The 20,913-nt window shown below is 47.3% G+C and overlaps 1 protein-coding gene across 1 annotated transcript; it reads right to left on the bottom strand.

Annotated features, from left to right (window-relative positions):
* Window positions 1-1,874: 1,874 nt before the first annotated feature.
* On the bottom strand, window positions 1,875-19,632 carry Kdelr2 (KDEL endoplasmic reticulum protein retention receptor 2). Its single transcript, XM_051161079.1, has 5 exons — window positions 19,404-19,632; window positions 10,742-10,842; window positions 4,945-5,103; window positions 3,361-3,613; window positions 1,875-2,055 (listed from the first exon to the last, which is right to left on the bottom strand). Exons 1-5 carry the CDS (start codon window positions 19,492-19,494, stop codon window positions 2,021-2,023), a joined length of 639 nt encoding a protein of 212 aa, XP_051017036.1. The 5' UTR covers window positions 19,495-19,632; the 3' UTR covers window positions 1,875-2,020.
* Window positions 19,633-20,913: the final 1,281 nt, after the last annotated feature.

A 20,913-nucleotide genomic window follows, 5' to 3' on the forward strand; every position in this document is an offset into this window, starting at 1 on the left:
CCAGCCAGTGTCTCGTTTATGTGTGTGTTCCCCAACATCCTAATGTGGGAGGCAGATAGACTTGATTTCCCACCCAGCCCCCACTCAGAATTGTTTGAAGTGGAGGAAAACAGGCCCAAGAAACTAAATCAAGGCTAAGATGCTGGGAGGGGGGTGGGGGAGAGAACGCTGACGTGTAAGGCAAACAGAGGCACAAAACCAAAGTCAAACGGAAGCTTAAGAGGCAAGCCTACAGCTGCACTGCCAACGGAGGGGTAGGGACCCCACAGTAAATAAATACACAATACGCCTCCCCCTCCAGCTCTCTTCCTCCACAAGCCACTTTAATTGCAGGAAGCAAAACTACTGCCCTTTCTTGCAGCCAGCACATTCTAAGTATTCAACACTCCTGACATGTATGGTGCATCATATAAAGTCACAATATGAAGAACCCTGGTGTTCCCGTAAAACACAAGAAGTTCAGATTATCATTTGTTTATACGTGTGGATGTATACATGCACGCATGTGCCCTTGGAGCCCAGAAAAAGGCATTGCACCCTCAGGAACTGGGGTTATAGGAGGTTGTGATGTGGATGCTGAGAACTGAACTCTACAAGGACAGCAAGTGTGTCACCAGGGAGCCCTCTCTCCAGCCCCTTACGTTAACTTTAATGTGTGCAGCCTTACAGAGCTCATGCTGCATCTTTTTTTGTTTTGTTTTGTTTTTCGAGACAGGGTTTCTCTGTGTAGCCTTGGCTGTCCTGGACTCACTTTGTAGACCAGGCTGGCCTCAAACTCACAGAGATCCGCCTGCCTCTGCCTCCCGAGTGCTGGGATTAACAGCGTGCGCCACCACGCCTGGCTTCATGCTGCATCTTAACACAAGTACTCAACACTATAATATTTAAGATGCATTATATAAAGTCACAATCAATGACAAAAAAACCCTAGTGTTCCCACAAACACAGGCAACTGTCTTCAAAGCCTAATTCATAGAGAAGACCATACATTCTGTTTAATAAAATGTTTATTTAGGATGTTAACACAATATAGGTCATGCAAGAGACCAGGTTTAAAAAAAAAAAGACTAAAAAGAATGTAAGGAATGATAATTGGTGTTGCCAATTAGGAAGATTGTCAATTATTTTATCACCGAAAGCACTATGAAATTAAAACATCTGCATCTGGTATGGTTGTAGTGATCCCCTTGGGGTTGTGACCGAAAGTGACAGGTGGCCATTTATGTTCCATTCCTGAGAGGAACAGTGTCCTCTATTCACACCTGCCATCACCCCCACCCTCTCCATATTCAGAAGGCAGGAGGCTCAGATCCTCCCAGTGTGGTGGCCATGCCTCAGCAGGGTGAAGGGTGAGTGTTTGGCGAACACTGCCAACACTGTTTCCACTGGGAACCTTGAAGTTTTGGTAATGAAAACTGTAAGACTTTCGAGATGTGTCCTGAACCTCAAATGTAGTGTTGTGATGCCTGGGGAATTCCCAGGGTGATGAGGACTGATGTGGACAGACACCCCAATGGAACACACTGCCTCAGATTTCAAACAAACACAACTCATCTTTTGGCCAAAAAAAGGGGAAAAAAAAAAAAAAGGAAGAAAATAAATAGCATGGAAAATTGACAGATGTTTGGATAATCTACCAAGTGTCAAGGAATCTAATTTCATTGTAGACACAAAGAATTGACATCTCAACAATTTTTCAAAAAAATAAAAAAGGTTTGTACTTATTCTGCACAAAACTGTCACTTTTGGAACTGCCCCAATTCATCTACACACTGAATTTATTAACACAGCATTAAGTTTCTTTGTGTAAAAAAATCTTTGTACATAGTAATAAAAAAGATAAGGCAGGATGCAGTAGACACAAGCCCCTGGTCTCTTCCCTCTGCATCCCCGCAGAGCCACCAGCGAGCGGCTGCCACAGAAGCCAGCCCTGCTTCTCCGCACTGAGCATCCTGCGCCTTCGCTGTGAGACCCTGTCCGAGCACCCTGAAGGGCAGATGCTGCTGATGGTCTTTGGCACTTACGCTGGCAGGCTGAGCTTCTTTCCCTTGAGTACTAGAATTTGACAGAAAAGAGCAAACAACAGGTCACCAAGTGGACAAGTTCAGTCTCCCCCAGGCCTCAGCTCATATGCATGCCCAAGTACAAGGAAATAACCATAGAAAACCACAAAGCCAGGCCAGACAGAGATGGCGGTGCACGCCTTTAATCCTAGCACTCCAGGAGGCAGAGGCCAGCCTGACCTACAGAGTGAGGCCCAGGACAGCCAGGGCTACACAGAAAGACCCTGTCTTGACAAACAGAAATAAAACCAACAGCCCTTGCCAAATGAATGAATGCACAACTAAATTCACAGCTGTTCTCTTTTGCTATTTTGTGAGGGTTGGGGGCGGGAGGGCGGGAGGGAGGGAGGACAGCGGAGCTGCGCCCGTGCCTCAGTCTGTGTGTGCCAGGCAGGACAGCCTAGAGCGCTGGTCCCCGCCATCTGCCTTTCTTGTTCACTGCTGTGCAGAACCCCAACAGCCCTCACAAAACAACAAACAAAAACCACACAACAACAACAAACCCCAAAGCCAGGAAAAGCACAGCTAAATCCATAGCTGTTCTCTTTTGCTATTTTCTTGGGAGAGTGGTGGGAGGAAGGAGGGAGGGTGAGCACACATGTGCCTCAGTTTGTGTGTGCTGAGTAGCAAGGAGTACAAGTGGGCTAGCCTGTGCTACACAGTGAGACCCTGTCTCAAGGAACAAACAAACAAAGCTAAGACATTATGTCCTGGCACAGAGCAGGCCCACTATTAGGAACTAGGCTGCGTGCAGGGACCCAGGTCTATGGTCTCAGCTATCTGCAGGATTCTGCAGGTTTTGGTACAAATGTGCATCTTTTTTCTGAGCAAGGACCACAGATAATTTCCATAAGGCAGCTAGATAGAACATCTGTTCCTGTACTTGTACAGTGTAAAAATACACATAGGTAAGGATGTTGAGGTAATCACTGGATTTTCATGGCAGGAACTAGAAACCCTGAACACCAACAAATGGACTCCTGCAGGCAAGTGGGAATGTACCTCAGAACGCCCTTGGCTCTTGACGTCCCCACCTCCCAGTGCTGGACTCACATGCAGGCTTCTACGGGGCTGAGCATTAAAGCCAGGGTGTGGAGCACGCTAGACAAGCACTCTACCAACTGAGGCACGATCCAGCCTGAGCAGATGTTTTACACTGAGAATGTCCCACTTTCTGAAACCATTAGAGCTAGGCCAAAGCAAAGTGCTCCTGTGGGTGCACAGAGCGCCGAAAAGGCAGCTGGGCAAGGAAGCCCTCGACAGCCCCACCCTGTGGACTGCAGGCAGACAGGCGCACCTTTTGTAATGTACAAGTAGAAGAAGTCGCAGTAGAGGATGGTCTGCACTACACCGGCCACCACAGCGATGAGGTCAAAGAAGCCCTCAAAGTAGAAACGCCAGATCCAGTTGACGAGGTACAGAGCACGGTAGAGGCCCAGGAAGAAGAGGTAGTGGGTGGTGATGGTCTCGGCCTCGCCGGTCTTGCTGATCATGAAGAGCTGTGGAAGGATGGCCACGGACTCCAGGTAGATGGAGAAGGTCCACAGGATCTGAAAGACAGGAGGCTGGCTTCAGCTGAGGAGTGGCCAGCACCACGCCCAGCACAGAACTGCAAACATCGTGCAGGAGGCTGGATGACTGCGCCTCGGATGAGCTGAGTGAGCTGGGAGCTGTCGTCATCTTGTCTACCATGAATCCACACAGAAGATATTCCTGAGTGGGCTTGCCCGACTCTAGATCCGGAGCCCCCAACCCATCCTGCTTTCTGCTGATCCTGTAGTTTTCACTGGAGATGGCTCTGTCTTACAATTCTTCAACTTCTAACAGTATAGAAGCAACACATTCAATAGGAAGCATACTTAAATTTTCACCCGTCTGGGCTAGTGGGACACACTAGGATGCTGATTAGCAGCAGTAAGATGCAGATCTGTCAGCCACAGGGCACCACCTGCACCAACAGGAAACAACAGTCTACGAGGTGCTGGGCTGGTAAGCCAGCTATATTAAATGATTTTTTCAACTAACAAGTTTATTGATAAATGGCCATATCCCATTGGAAGTCAAGGAACACCTGCATAGTGTGTGTGTGTGTGTGTGTGTGTGTGTGTGTGTGTGTGTGTACACAAGTGCTCCTGCTGGAGAACAGCTTCAGGGTTTTTTTTTTTTTTTTTTTTTTCCCAAGACAGGGTTTCTCTGTGTAGTCTTGGCTGTCCTAGACTCACTTTATAGTCCAGGCTGGCCTCGAACTCACAGCAATCTGACTGCCTCTGCCTCCCGAGTGCTGGGATTAAAGGCGTGCACCACCACACCCGGCTCAGGTGTCATTCTTAGGTGCCATGCTCCTCTTTTTTTCAGACAGGGCCTCTTACTAGCCATGAGCCCCCTCTAAGTAAGCTGGGCTGGCTCAGCAGGGAGCCCTAGTGATCCACTATGTCTGTCTCCCCAACTTTTGGGGTTATATGCACCTCTGCACCTCAGTTTCTCATATGGGTTGTAGAGATTGAATTCAGGTACTCAACACTTGAATACCAGGTAGCTCCTGAGCCCTTCTCCGGCCCCACTCTCTTTTGTTGAGAGGTCTTGTAGAGCTCGCACTGGCCTCAAATTTACTATGTAGCTGACGGTGACCTTGAACTCCTGATCCTTTCCCCTCTACTTCTAAGTGTTGGGTGACAGGCATGTACCACACTAGGCTTAATTTGGAGGAACACCCAGCAGTGAACTCACCCAAGGAAGCTGGGTGGCTTAATTTCTATTTACCAATCTGCTTACTATGTATATTATACCAGAAGTCTGTCAGACAGCAAAAACAAAGAGAAGAAAGCCAACCAACAAGAATGTATGGTACCAGATGTGACCGCTAACTAATCCCTTAACCAACCTCAAGAGGAGAGAAGTCATGGTTGACTAGGAACGAGAGGCCTCCCACAGGGACCACCAGGAACTCCACTCGGAAGGTGTCATGATTCCCGTCATAGGTGGCCTTAAATTTCATGTAGATCAGGTATACGGTGGCATAGGAGCAGGCGATGTAGATAAGCTGGACAGGGAGAGACAGTGAGTTAGGAGCACACTGCAACTGTTTCTAAAAATCATCATCATTGCCCATATAGTCAGCCTAAAACACACACACACACAAACTTACTTTTGGCTGGTGCATACTCCTGAGTCACACCGCAACTAGGACACAAGGCAGATCTATCTATCTATCTATCTATCTATCTATCTATCAATCAATCATATGGTACTTTGCCTGCCCATAAGCCTACAGGCCAGAAGAGGGCACCAGATCTCATTACAGATGGTTGTGAGCCACCATGTGGTTGCCGGGAATTAAACTCTGGACCTTTGGAAGAACAGCCAGTGCTCTTAACCTCTGAGCCATCTCTCCAACCTCCCACAGGGCAGTTTTATCACCCCCAATCCTACCCTGTTGCTTCTTTATAATTAAGCCCCCTCAAGGCTCCAGTTTTGCCTTTCCTGTTCTGTTCTCAGCTTTGCCTTTTCTAGAATGGCACACAATCGAAGTGAAACACATTGCTTTTCTCATCTGGCTTCTTCAGATGGCACAATGTGTCTAAGAGCCAGCCAAAGTTGCTCCATTAGTAATCCTCCCCCCCCTTAGAGATCAAAAAAAAAATTTTCTGTTTGTTTGTTTTTCGAGACAGAGATTCTCTGTGTAGCCTTGGCTATCCTGGACTCTCTCTGTAGACCAGGCTGGCCTCAAACTCACTGCTATTCGCCTGTCTCTGCCTCCCAAGTGCTGGGATTAAAGGCATGTGTCACCACCATCTGGCTCAAAAAAGAACTTTTGTGTATGTGTATGCATGTACTCATGGAGACCAGAAGAGGGCACCAGATCCCTTGAAGATGGAGTTACAACCTGCTGTAAACTGCCAAATGTGGATGATGGGATTGATCTCCAGGCCTCATGACTAAGTAGCAAGCACTCTTAACCACTGAGCCCTGGCCCTGGCCCATTTTTTCCTTGGGGCTGAGCAGAGGCCTAATGTTCAGGTGCATCACTGTGTGTTTATTCACTCACCAGTTAAGGGAGAGGTGTCCTGTCTCCTGTTGGAAGACAGTGAATGGCTGCTGTGAACATGTGTGACAGCCTTTTCTTGCATTTATACCTAGGAGTAGGTTAGCTGGATCAAATGTTAAGTGTTTGTTTTAAAACTGTAAGAAACTTTCAGAGAGACAGGCTGCTGATCTCATCCTAAGCTATGACACAGCAGCTAAGAGGGAAAGGATGCAAAGGTCAGTGCAGGTCTGAGCCGAGGACTTCACCCCACACTTTGGCTGGCTTTTTTGTAAAGATAAGCCCTGTAATCCAGGCTAAACTTTTGCCACTGTGGCTTTTACTCAAACTACAGTCCTTTGTTTAGGGCCACAAAGATGACTCAATGGATAGAGGTGCTTGGGGCCAAGCCTGACAACCTGAGTTCAGTCTCTTGGACATCCATGCTAGAAGGAGACAGCCAACACCTTAAAGGTGTCCTGACCCCACACCTGAGCAGTGCCACAGGTGCACTCAGAGGCCTACACAAAATAAATGAACATAAAGAACAGTTGAAGCATTATTGTGTTACTTTAACAATAAATATTTGGGTTTTTACTATAAAATTCAGACTGGCATTGTAACAAAGAAAAGCCAAAAGTTAGTTTTGTTAGTTTATTTGAAGATTACTTATTTTTATGAGTGTTCTACCTGTGCCACATGCCTGTCTGGTGCCCTCCAGGGACAGAAGGGATTGATGTCCCTGGGATGGAGTTACAGGCATCAGGTCCTCTGCAAGGGCAACCAATGGTCTAGTCCACCGAGCCATCTTCCTTACTATTCTTTGTAACAGGATGTTATTTTTATTGTCATGTGTCTGTGTCTGACTGTGGGTTTGTGCAGCGCCTGCTGACCAGGAGGTATTAGATGCCCTGGATCTGAAGTTACAGGCGACATGATGTGGGTGCTGGGAACTGAACTGCTGTCCTCTGCAAGAGCACCATGCGAGGAGGAGCTGGTTAAGAGCATGGCTGCTCATGGAGGATCTGGCTTCAACTCCCAGCACCCACACAGCAGCTCACCACCGTCTGTACCTCCAATCCCACAGGATCCAATGTCTTCTTTTGGCCTTACTGGCACTAGACACACATGTGGTGTACTTACATAAATGCAGGCAAAGCACACATACATAAAATAAGTCTTAAAAAGTGTTTTTAAAAAGCAGTATGAACTTAAAATTTTACTTATTTTAAAGATTTATTTATTATGTATACAGTGCTCTGCCTGTAAGACGGCATCCTATCACATTACAAATGGTTGTGAGCCACCATGTGGTTCCTGGGAATTGAACTCAGGACCTCTGGAAGAGCAGTCAGTGCTCTTAATGTCTGAGCCATCTGTCCAGCCCCGAACGTAACATTTTAATTAATAAGCCATTTCTCCAGCTCCAAAACTTATTTTATGTGTACATATTTGTATGCCTGAAAAGGCTAGAAAATAGAGTCAGGTCCCGTGGAGCTGGAATCACAGGCTGCTTTGGGTGCTGGATTCTGAACTCTTGTCTTCTGCAAGAGCAGCAAGTGCTCTTAACTGATGGGCTGTCTTCCCCAGCCCTAAGAGCTAGTCTGTACAACACTGCCTCCAAGACAGCAGTTTTGTACACAGCAACAGAGCTCTTCAAGGGCGCACAATTGAGCCTGTGTTCTTCCATCTTCAAAAGGTCACCCAACCCCAAGGAAAAGCCTGAAGCTCTGAAATTTTATCAATTTGTAAACTGCAGACGCTCAGGCCTACGGATCAGACAGCAGATTTCAAACATGAATAGCGATGACTGGGATGGGCCCACATCGCCTAGTTACTCCTTCTCCCTAGGAAGTACAACTTGAAAAACTTAATTAGGAAAACATTGGGGCAAATGACTTAATGGGAAAATGAGGGTAATCACCAAGCCCTCACATGCTTTAAAAACCCACAATGACACTACAGTTCCCAGCCCATCATTATGCATTTATATTTGTAAATATCAGCACAGTATTAAAATTGTTGATTTTAACACTATACATGTACAGTAAAGAAAGCATACACATTATGTGCAGCCACACTGACACCTGTGGACCATACCCAGCCCAGGCCTCCTACAGCCGGGGGCTCTCCGAGGCCCTACCTGTGACCTACAGCTGGGCCTCAGTACGAAGAGAGGACTCTGACTCCTCATCTCCAGTACCTGCAGTTTTGTCTTACAACACGCAGACCTGGCCATTCTGTGTATATTCATGTTTGGGCTTATTTGTGTTCCGCATATGGGTGACAGAAATCAACCCTGGGTGTTTGCTTGTTCAGGAGTTATTTATGTGTATGTCTGTGTAAGTAGGACAGGTGCAGGGATGCCCAAGAGGAGCCACAAGAAAGCCAGATCCCATGGAGCTGGAGCTAGTGACTGTTGTGAGCCTTCTGATGTGGGTGCTCGGAACCAAACTCAGGATCTCTGCAAGAGCAGCACGTGCTCTTATCTGCTGAGCTCTCTCTCCAGCTACGGTGCTTTGAGACAAGAGGCTCAGCAATCAGGCTAGGCTGGCAGGACACCCAGCCCTCGGGATCCTCCTGTATCTACTTCCCTAGAGCAGAGACTGCAACTGCTATGGGTGTTGGAGATCAAACTGAGGTCCTCACAGTTGTGTGAGCAGCACACTGAGCTGCCTCCCAGCCCAACCTAGCCATTTTAAGGCAGCTAATTATTTCCTGATTGCTAGAGTTCAGAACAGAATGATTACAGTTGAGTCAAACTGGCTTTTTGTTTTGTTTTGTTTTTTTGAGACAGGGTTTCTCTGTGTTAGCCCTGGCTGTGCTGGCCTCGAACTCACAGAGATCCGCCTTCCTCTGTCTCCTGAGTGTTGGGATTAAAGTTGTGCCCCACCACACCCGGCAAAACCTGTTTTTTTTTTCTCCCTTAAATTTGTAAACATTTATTTATTGGGTATATGTGTTTGTGTATGTATGTGGACATGTATATGGCAGTTAGGGGACAGCTTGTTGGAGTTGGTTCTCTTCTTCCACCAAGTAAGACCCCAGGATTGAACTGAGTCTTGGTGGCAAGCCCCTGCACCCACTGACCCACCTCACCGGCCCTCAAATTTGTTTTTTTTTTTGTTTGTTTGTTTGTTTGTTTTAAGCAAACATCATAAACCCAAATACTGCATGCCCATTTTAACCTATACTTATCAAGATGCTTCCAAACACAAAGTGTTGGGTAGGGGGTGCTCAAGTTCTCAGAACAATACTGTAAAGTGTTTACAGAACATGAGGCCCCGAGTCAATTCCCAGCACTGTAAAATAATGAAGAAAGCAAAGACATGGAAGCAGAGGGGGGCTGGCTGGGAAGGGGGACCAGAGAGTGCAACGGGGGACCATGACTGAGATACATTATGTACATGTGCGAAACTGTTACAATGAAACCTTAGTTATAATGAATAATATGAATATATGCTAACAAAAACACACATAAACACACACACACAACCAGTGAGATGGTTAAGATGACACCATACCGTAATAGAACCTGACAACCTGAGTTGGGTGGAAGAAGAGAACTTATTCCCAAAGTGTCCTCTGGCCACATGGGCACCACAGCATGTGCATGCCTGTGTTTACACAGACACATATTGGAAATGAAAAAAAAAATAATAATAATAATTGAGCCGGGCGTGGTGGCGCACGCCTTTAATCACAGCACGAGGGAGCAGAGGCAGGTGGATCGCTGTGAGTTCGAGGCCAGCCTGGTCTACAAAGTGAATTCAGGACAGCCAAGGCTACACAGAGAAACCCTGTCTCGGAAAACCAAAAAAAGAAATAACAGCACATCTAGCTACTATTCTTGAGTTTTGTTTGGTTTTGGTTTTTTGAGACAGGGTTTCTCTCTGTAGTCCTGGCTGTCCTGGACTCTCTTTGTAGACCAGGCTAGCCTTGAACTCACAGAGATCCACCTGTCTGTGCCTCCCAAAGTGCTGGGATTACAGGTGTGAGCCACAGCACCTGGCTTCTTAAGAGATTTTAAATAGAAAAAAACAGCTGATAGTTTCCACAGGTGTGCACATGGTAGATAAATGCACTGGAGCTGACATACTGTACCTCCATTGACATACTATATACTGAAATGCACTGGAGCTGACGTACTGTACCTCCATTGACATACTATATACTGAAATGCACTGGAGCTGACGTACTGTACCTCCATTGACATACTAAATACTGAAATGCACTGGAGCTGACGTACTGTACCTCCATTGACATACTATATACTGAAATGCACTGGAGCTGACGTACTGTACCTCCATTGACATACTATATACTGAAATGCACTGGAGCTGACATACTGTACCTCCATTGACATACTATATACTGAAATGCACTGGAGCTGACGTACTGTACCTCCATTGACATACTATATACTGAAATGCACTGGAGCTGACGTACTGTACCTCCATTGACATACTATATACTGAAATGCACTGGAGCTGACGTACTGTACCTCCATTGACATACTATATACTGAAATGCACTGGAGCTGACATACTGTACCTCCATTGACATACTATATACTGAAATGCACTGGAGCTGACATACTGTACCTCCATTGACATACTATATACTGAAATGCACTGGAGCTGAGGCCATACCATACCTTCATAGACGTATTATATAATGAAATGAACGAAGTAAAAAGATCCAGGTAACGAGTTGTGAAGACCAGTGCAAACAGAAGCTGACTTTTCCCAGAAATGCCTGCAGAAACAAAGGTGAGCATTAGAACAGCCCTGGAGAATAACTTTGTCTCCTGAGATCACCCTGGACAGCAAGTGCAGACACACAGGAAAAGGGGTACTTGGGGTCAAAGGCCCATGTCAGGGGCCAACTGATTAAGCCAGAGAAAACAAGTTTTTCTTTCTTATACCACTCTTTCTGGGCTCTCCCTACTTGTCCTCCTATGGTAGATGGCTCTAGGAAAGTGACTTTGTTAAACTTCAGCCAATACTCCAAGACATGTACCCTCTAAAGACTGACCTCACCCGCTGGGCATGGTGGCGCACACCTTTATTCCCAGCACTTGGGAGGCAGAGGCAGGTGGAGCTCTTGTGAGTTCGAGGCCAGCCTGGTCTACAAAGTGAGTCTAGGACAGCCAAGGCTACACAGAGAAACCCTGTCTTGAAAAGCCAACTAACCAACCAAACAAACAAAAAGACAGAGCTCAAACAGCTCACTGCTTGCTATTCAGCACCCTTCCATTTTTACCTTCCCATGCTGGCTGCGCTGGAACATGCCTGAAATCCCAACACTTGGGAAGCAGGAAAACTGAGTTCAAGGCCTGCCTGAGCTACACAGGGAGACCCTGTCTCAAAGCAATACAAAGTAAAAACTGATACGCCCTGACACCATGTTTCCACCTGCAGAGTATGGCAGCCACAGCCCACATGGGGGCGACCAGGACACAGCTGTACAGGCGACCTTTCAGACACCTACACCTGCCCATAGGCTGTGTGAACACAGCTGTACAGGTGACCTTTCAGACACCTACACCTGCCCATAGGCTGTGTGAATTTCAAGATGTTGCGGTACAAGCAATTCAAGACGCTGGAAGGTGACAGATAGCAGAACCAGCCCCCTGCAGTGCACACTACCCATTAGCTAGCGTCCAGCACAGACCCAGCAGAAACCTCACCTCAGGCACCCACTGCAGCCTGTGGAGCAGGGCAAGTGCACTCTTCTCTGACTTTCTCGGGCCACTTACAGCTTAGGGAAACCACAGCCTGTATGTAAGCCCGTTCTCAGCATGAGGAGCAAGCTCCGTCATAAACGCTCTGACTAGAAAGGAGAAGAGTGGACTCTTCCCATGCAAGGGCCTGGGACAGAGCTGGGCAGCCAATCTGCTGCTGACTGCTTTCTTCAGATATAGGGACTTTCTTCTATCAGCGATGAATGTTCCAGAGAAGCACTGAGCAGCTACTACACACTGGAGTGAGAACACGCTGGAGAAAGCAGCAGGCAGGTGAAGCCTTGAGAGTGGCCAGTTTGTTTGCTCTATACTCTTTCCAGTAGTTTCAATGAAACAGGGTACAGACAGGCAGTTTGTCAAAAGAGGGTTTCTTTCAATGGGGCTTTGGCGCCAGGTACATGCTTATCACTTTCAGACTTTATAAGACACACCGCAGAGCTGGCTCAACAGACGAACCACTCGTCACGTGAGAGGATGCCCATGTAAAGCAGGCACAGTAGCAGGCATTTGTGATCACAGCATTTCTACTGGGAGATGTGGGTGGAGACGGGAGAGTCCCTGGACACCCATGGACCACACAGCCTGATTTATGCAGTGGGGAACAATAAGGAGACAGTGTCTCAAAAAAAGTAGAAGGCAAGGACACCCGAGCTGGTCCTCTGCCTCACACACTCACACAATCTTCCACTAGCCCACAGACCCTCTTGTGGAAGTCGTACCTCATCCTGTTTAGTATTTCCTGTGCTGCCCACTACACCTGACACATAGCAAGGTCCAGAAAAACACATGCTCAAAAGAAAATGCAATTCATTTTATCTTCACGTCATGGACAAAGTCTCATCGTGTGTTATTCCAGATGTGGAGGAATCTGAGGGTGCTGCTGTGTCTAATACTATAAGTAGATAATGCGCTCTCCGCTCAGCACTAATTACTAGCAGTTGAGAGGAGAGCCTCCCTGAGGGAGCACTAGCACAGGAGAAGCTGGGCGGTGTGTGTGATGGGAACCCACACAACAGCCAGCAGCAGCTAACTCCGCTCCCTGGCCTGCAGCCTGACTAGCAAGTCGCAGTTTTTCTCTTTACCACTGAAAAGGTGTCTCATCTTCAGTAAAGGAAGCTAAGGACAGGGGAAGGATTGGCAGCAATCTCCTGCGGGTAGAGATGGAATGGAATAGCTGCTACCTTACCTGTCTATTGATGGATCTGCAGTCGCTTGGTCAGTCGGTCGAGCTGTCTATCTACTATCTACCTACCTATCTGCAGCCTGAGGATCAAACCCAGGGCCTCACGTTAGGCAAGCACCTCAGTACTAAGCTACAATCTCAGGCAATTCCAACCTGATCTTGGACCAAAAAGTTCCAAGGCAAACTCAGTCGTATAACAAGCACTCACAGGACACTGACTGTCTGGGCTTCAGACAGACATCCTGGTACCAAATGCACCTGACAGTCACATTAAAGAACACAACTAGTCAGGTGCGTAGAGCTCATTCCTAGCTACCCACAAAGCTCAGTGAGGTTTATGAAAGCACACAGTTGGGCCCACAACACTTTAAATTACAGCTAGGCTCAAAGTTGGGTTTCTGACATTGCTACTGGTTTACAGAATAGATGCCTCATTCAAACAAAGGAGGTTCTAATAACAGCAGGAATGCCACCAAGCAGTGTGGGTCAGGCCACCTGGGAAGGCCGCACTCCAAAGGTTCTTTCAAAATATCTGGATATTCTAATTTTTTAAAATGTCTTTTTTGCCGGGTGCGGTGGCACATGTATGTAATCCCAGCACTCAGGGAGGCAGAGGCAGGCAGATCTGGGCGAGGCCAGCCTGATCTACAAAGTGAATCCAGGACAGCCAAGGCTACAGAGAACCCCTGTCTCAGAAAAACCAAAGCAAGCAAACAAACCTCATGGCCTTCCCCTGGACTCTACAACTAACTACTTAAGCCTAGCTCCACAGCCAGGCAGGGCAGAACAAGCCTACAACCCAAGCCCATCTGTACCAGGAACCCAAGACAGGAAGATCAGAGTTCAAAGGCAACCTTGGGCTACACAGTGGTATCTTGACTCAAAAACCCCACCAAGGGCAGGAATGTAGCTCACTGGTAGAGTGTTTATCTAGCATGGCCAGGGCTCCGGGTTAGGTTCACAGCAGGAAGGGTCTAAGTTCAAGCTCAGCTGGGGTTCAGGGTAAGGCTAGGCCTATTATATGCCATCCTATTTCTGCACTTGTCAAAGAGGGACAGACTACACTAGCTGGTTGGGAATGCTAAAAAGGTGAGGGAAGTGCTTTATAGTACACATGCTATTGTGAGTGCCTGAGAAAAGAGTTCTCACGACGTAATGCTCTCTTGTTTTTTTCCTTATCTTTTAAAAGATTTATCTTTATTGCTTTTAATTATGCATGTCTTCACTTGTGGGCTAAGTGTACACAAGTGCAGGTACCTTCAGAGGCCAGAAGAGGGCACCATACCCAAACCTGTGTCCTCTAGGAAAGCAGAAAGCAATGACAGCCACCTCTCCAGTCCTAATCTTTTAAAAAGCCCTCCCATCTTCATTTTTTTTTGTTTTTGTTTTTATATTTATTATTATGCATACAGTGCTGAAAAGGGCATCAGATCACATTATAGATGTTTGTGAGCCACCATGTGGTTGCTGGGAATTGAACTCATGACCTCTGGAAGAGCAATCAGTGCTCTTTACCACTGAGCCATCTCTCCAGGCCCCCATCTTCATTTTAAATGCTAACTGTGTGAGCTGTTTAAAGGCCCCCTCCCTTTAAAAAAATATTTAGTTTTATGTGTGTGAGTGTCTGGCCACACGTATGTGTGTGCACCGGGTGTGTGCCTGGTGCCCGTAGAGGGCAGAAGCAGAGTGCCTAGAACTGGAGTTAGGGGTCACTGTTAGCCCCATGTAGGTGCTGGGAAGTGAACCCCAGTCCTCTTCAAGAGCAGCAGGTGACCTTAGCTGCTGAGCCATCTCTTTAGCCACTTAAAAGTCCCCTTTGCCTCTGTGTTTGTATGTGCACCATATACATATTTACCCTTTAAAGTAACCCCATGTCTTACAACCTGTTCTGTGAATTCATATCTTGGGATCATCTTTTCTTGATATGAATACATAGCATCCATCCAGCTTAATGCCTGCATAATGTTGCAGTGTGGACATAAGAAAAACTAGGAGACCATTGGACATGTGAATTATTTATAATTTCCACCCTAGATCTATCCTTATGTTATATTTTCTAAGTTTTGTGGTCTGCCGTGTGTGTGTGTGTGTGTGTGTGTGTGTGTGTGTGTGTGTGTGTGCGTGTGTATACACAGAGGACAAAAGAGGGCTCCCCTGGAGCTAGAGTTATCAGTGGTTTGTGAACCACCCAAGGTGGGTAATGAGAACTGAACCCTGAACAGCAGCAGGTGAGCTTCACCAAGAAGCCACCTCTCCAGTTTGTTTATAGTTTTTGCTGTTATAAATTCTACACAAACATCTCATCTACAGACAGTGCTTTGTGGCTGGAAACGTGGCTCAGTGATAAGAGTGCCTGGTTGGCCCACAAAGCCCAGCACTCCATAAACCAGGCATGACAGCACACACCTGTGATCCCAGCACTCTGAGGTAGAAACAGGAAGGTGAGAAGCTCAAAGCTATTTTTGGCTACACAGCCACTACTTTGCTCCCCACCTTCTTGTTGGGGAGTCACAGGAGATATCCTTGTCCTTATGGCTCAACACCCATGTCTGGCCCTCTTCACATATGACTTGCCATCTCACTTGCCCTGCACCTTTCACTGTGCAATGCTAAGGCTCAAGCCCAGGCCGCACACATGCTAGCCAAGCATTTTCCCACGGCAGCGTCTTTTTTAGGCTCTCAAGATTCTTCCCAGCCAAAGATGGCTTTGAACTCCTAGTCCTCCTATCTCTACTTCCAGAACGCTAGGATTACAGCATGCATCGCCACACCCGTCTATAAAATGCAGGGCTGGAACCAAGGGCTCTGCCACTGCAACTTCGAGAGCAGAAACTTTGCTGCTATGTGCTGCTGAGTTGTCTCAGTGCTGTGCCCACAATCACTGCATGACACGACTACTAAGAGACTGGCCCTCAAAGGAACAGGTGCAAAGGCTTCAGGTTCTCAGGTGTGATGACGACAACAAAAGTAAGTGTTGCCACTGGGAGAGAGAGCAGTAAGGATGAGCACTTAACCAGTATGCACAAGGTCATGAGGGCCTAGGTTCAACACCCAATACCAGGAAAAGTGTTTTGTATTTCCTTCAAATTCAGTTATATGAACATAGGGACAGTTGCCCCTGTCAAGTCAGATAGGTTGAAAGGTCTACCACCTACATAATAGCTAGGAGGAAAGAAGAGTAAACAAGAGGCAGCCTGGAGTCTCATCTCAGGACTCCCTCGTCACTCCAACTCAGTGCACAACAGTTAGAAAGCACTTTGCCTAAGAACACAGCTTTGCGGTATGGATTTGGCTCAATTGATAGAGTACTTCAGCTAGGCCCTGGGTTCAAATCCCTGCACCATAAATAAATAAATAAATTAATTAATATTATGGCTTCTTCTCTCAAGGTACTCTAGATAAGGGATTAGGGAGGGGGAAAAAGACACCCTAAAAGAGACAATTTGTCCATCCCTCTGCCTGACAGCTCAGGAACTCTCTACACGTCATTGAAGTTTCCCTCTATAGCGACAACAGATGCAGCCACAGAATTTATCAATTTCCTGCCCTGACTATAACCAGGTCCTTAAGGCCTGCAATGGCGAAGCCCCTGCAATCCTAGCTCCTGCGAGGCTGGGGCAAGATTCTAGGCTGGAGGCGCACTGAATGCCGGAAGGATGCCATGTCTAGCTTCCTTACTAGCCCGCCTCACTCTCCCCTAAGGAGAGTGCCCTGTGGTTGAGGGGTGCTGGAGTGCTCAGCCTGGTGTTGAAACCCTAAAATGAGCTCCAATGTTCAAACTGAGAACCACCACCTGGACGGACATGGCTCAGGTTCCGGATATTTGAGAAACTCTGATCAAGTTCTTCCTCTTTCAAGTCTTTAAACAACTTTTCTAACCCAGCATGGAAAAAAACAGAGCAGCTAGAACTAGTCAGCATTTAATCAGAATAAACAATCTTGGTGATTTTCATTTTTGAAAGGTCAAGAAATTTTATATACCAGAATAAAGAGGCTCCTGAGTCCAAGAGTGGGGACAGTTTAATAACATCCAAGGGACACTTGGGAAACAGGTAAGAACTGACCCTAACCATGTACCGTCCTGTCTAGCCACTGCAGCTGAAGCACTTTGCTTTCCTTCATGCCCTGGTCTCCCATGAAAACCATGAATATTAGACAGCAACCCTGATCCCTTTTTCCTTGTACTTTTAAGTTCTATTAAGCAGTCTCCTTATAGGGGGCTGGAGGGACGGCTCAGCAGTCAGGATCACTTACTGCTCTTGCCGACTACCTGGGTTCAGTTCCCAGCAACAACATGGTGGCTTTTAACTGCCTAGAACCTCAGCTCCAGAAGATTGAACCCTTCTTCTGGTCTCCAGGGGTTTCTGCACACTTATGGTAAATTCACACAGCAACACAGAGAATTAATAATTTAAAAACAAAACAAACCCTTCTATTTTGGGGGGCTGGAGAGATGGTTCGGCCATTACGAGGATGTAGTGTTCTTGTAAGGGACCTGAGTTCAGTTCCCAGCACCCGAGGCAGCTCCTCACTGCCTGCGGCTCCAGCTCCAGGGGACTATGATGGCTTCCACAGGACCCAGCACTCACACAGTTAAAAACAAAATATATCTTTACTTGGCAGAAGAACATAAGAAAGAAAATGAAGAGACTTGAGATTCTGAAAGAAAGCTACAGACTGGAAGTAGTTTCTAAGTGGAAGGCATCAAAAATTCTAAACCACTGGCATCAAATGTGCAGATTAAAACTGCTTTGGCCAAGGCAAATGCTAATATAAAATGTGTCAAATTATAAACTGCTGCTTATGTTTCAATCCTGGCTTCATGAAAGAAAACCTTGCTTACTTCCCTAAGCCTCAGTTCCCTCTTCCAATATGAGGACCTGCCTACACGGCTATTTTGAGGACTGCCTGAGACGAGCCACATCAAACACTAACCTGTCTACTTAATGCACACGTATCACAACTGCAGCAATTAATTTGCTGTCGTTACAAATTGCTCAGTGCAGCCTCTCAGATCACACCTCCAAGTCAGACACGTTGGTTTCAGTACAGGGACTTTGTAACATCTACTTTTACTGATCAAAGGTCTTTTTTGGTTGTGCTTACTTCCTGGATCTCAACTACGTTCCAGAGAGGTGAGACCTTCAGACAGCAGAGTCAAAAGGGTGATGTTACTTTAGACCAGGTGGTACTTATTAATAAAACAGATAGGTGCCATGTCTATCACTCAGGTCCTTTAGGACTCCTATTTTCTGCTGCCGCTGAAAAAAATTACATTTCGGTTTACAAAGTTATTGCATTGGGGCCATAGCATTAATTTTAGGGACTGTATTTTTAACATGTACTCAACTAGCTAATTAGCCAATTAATTAATTGTTTCGGGGCGGGGAAGGGTGTTGCTTTTGGCGACAGGGCCTCATGTAGTCCACGATGATTCTGAATTCCTTATTCTCTGGGATGCAAGCACCATCACAACCACAAAGAAATCATCTAAAACTTGGAAGATGCCCGATATTTAATGAAACTCGGAAACCCACGGCTACTAGGTGAGGAAAGTTCATCCTCCTGCCTCTCTGCAATACTTGAATGAAATATGCATGCACTTAAGAGGGAGGAGCAGGGCCAACTCACTGGTGACGTGGATCCAGGAGACTAGACGAGATCTCAGTGGTACCCAGCGCTTTGCAGTTTAAGAGAACCAGTTATTAGATGGTGGTACTCAAAAATGAGAATGCAGCTTGCGTCTCAAAATAGCACGACACTATGCCGAGTAACTCACTTTAAAGACTCAACATCTCTTTTTATGGCAGGTGAAATCCTGAACCCCAAGACTTGAATGTAGCCCCATTCAACTGTAAGCACAGGCCGGAGCTGACACCATCCTGCCTCCCGACCCCATGCCATGCTCCTTTTAGAGAACAGGATGAACCGCAGGATGCCCTCTTCCTCCAGCCTGCCCCACCTTCGCGGGTGGCCTGGCTGCCACGTCAGGCCCTGCTCCCCTCTTCCTCGAGCAAGTCTCCCATTGATTCCTGGGGACTCAGAGGCGCCCCCGCAAAAGCCCAAGAAGAGGGACACGCCTACTAGAACCCCACAGATCCCGTTCTAAACTTTTCAGGTCCAGCAGGACCCGGGGGTGGGGTGGGGGGGCAGTTACGCTAGCGCTCTCTGCGCTCGGACGGATGAAGTTCGCGGGCGGACCAAGCACAGAACGGGGCCCCGGAGCTGCGACGGTCACCCCAGCCCGTGTGCACCCGTGGCCCCGCCGGGCCAGCCGAGGTGGGTGTGTCTGGCCGTCGCAAGGCCCGCACAAGCCTCCGAGCGACCGAGGGCCGAATGGGTCCTTCCGTGCGCTCCTGCCCCGCGCGCCTCGCCCTGGCGGCCGCTCACCCGCACACGAGCGCGTCTTCCAGATCTTCAGCAATAGGATGACGATGGCCGCCAGGTGGGACAGGTCCCCAGTAAGCCGGAAGATGTTCATGGCTGCGGCGGTCGGCGCGTCACGGCGGCCCCGGGGCTCGGCAGCGACTCAGGACACGGCGACAGCCCCTGAGAGAGGAAGCGGCGAAAGATGGCGGGAGCGGGCGCGACGTGGCCAGGGACGTGGTCGAACTGCCGTCGCGCGCGCGGGGCAGCCTGGGAGAGCGGGCGGCCGCTGGGGCCACGCCCCTGCCACGCCCCTTAAAGGGCTCCGCAGCCGCGAGCAACCGGACCCTACAATCCCGTGTGGGGCTGCCAACCAAGGACCCAGAGTCCTCCGCAGTTTCCGTCTCCAGGGTTTCCGCCCCGGGTGCCAGCGATTTCCTTTTTTTTTTTTTTTTTTAAAGTTTTGAAATGATACTTCATTGTGAGGATTATCATTTGTTTTCCTCCCCTGCTAAGGCAGCAAGGGGTATCTATCTCTGTTAGGGACATTGTGAGGGTAGTAAGCACAATTAAAAATCTCTGCAACTAGGAACGCATGCGTCTCTTGTAGAGGACCCAAGTTCGATTCCCAGCATTTACGTAGGGCAGCTTACAATGCTTGTAACACCAGTTCCAGGGAATTCGATGCCTCTGGCCTCTGAGGGCATTGGCACTTACGTGCACATACCCACACACAAGCTAATACATTTTAAAAAAATAAAAATACCTGCTAAAATCTATTAACTTTTTTTTATTAAAAATTACATTTAAAAAATTACTTTAGGGCTAGAGAGATGGACCAGTAGTTAAAAGCACTTGCTGTTCTTTCAGAAGACCTGATTTTGAGTCCCAGCACACAGAACCACAGGCTCACAACAGCCAGGAACTCCAGGTCTAGGGAAATCTAACACCTCTGACCTTCATGCGCACTCACACACAACTGAAATAAAATTTAACCTTTAAAAGTACATGTGTGTAAAAGTGGATGTGTGTGGGCACATCCGATGAGACACAAATTATCAGGCTTGGGGACACGTTCCTTTAACCACTGAGCAAGCCCACCACTTCTTTTGTCTTTCCTCTCCCTCCTTTTCTTCTTCTTTCTTTTTGCTTTTGTACACATGTTCATGTGTGTGCTTTGAGGCCAGGTACTGATGTCTGGGGCCCTCTAGGTCATTTCACACCTCACATCTTGAAGCAGGGTGTCACACTTGAACCCAGAGCTTGCTGATTTGCCTAGTCTAGACAGCCAGATTGCTGAGGGGATCCCCTGTCTCTACTCCCCAAGCTTTACTACAGACCCTGGCATTTTATGTGGGTGTCAGAGATTTGGACCCTGTTTGTCACAGACTATTTTCTTTGGCAGTCTTTTTTGGATTTACAGTGCTTCTTGTTTGCCATTTAAGGGGAAATTTAAAGAGTTAAAATATGAGGCTGGAGAGATAATCAAGTGTGCAAAGTTATTGGGTAGGGTGCTTACAACACACACACACAC

The sequence above is a fragment of the Acomys russatus genome, chromosome 19, assembly GCF_903995435.1.
Source record: "Acomys russatus chromosome 19, mAcoRus1.1, whole genome shotgun sequence".
NCBI lineage: Eukaryota > Metazoa > Chordata > Mammalia > Rodentia > Muridae > Acomys > Acomys russatus.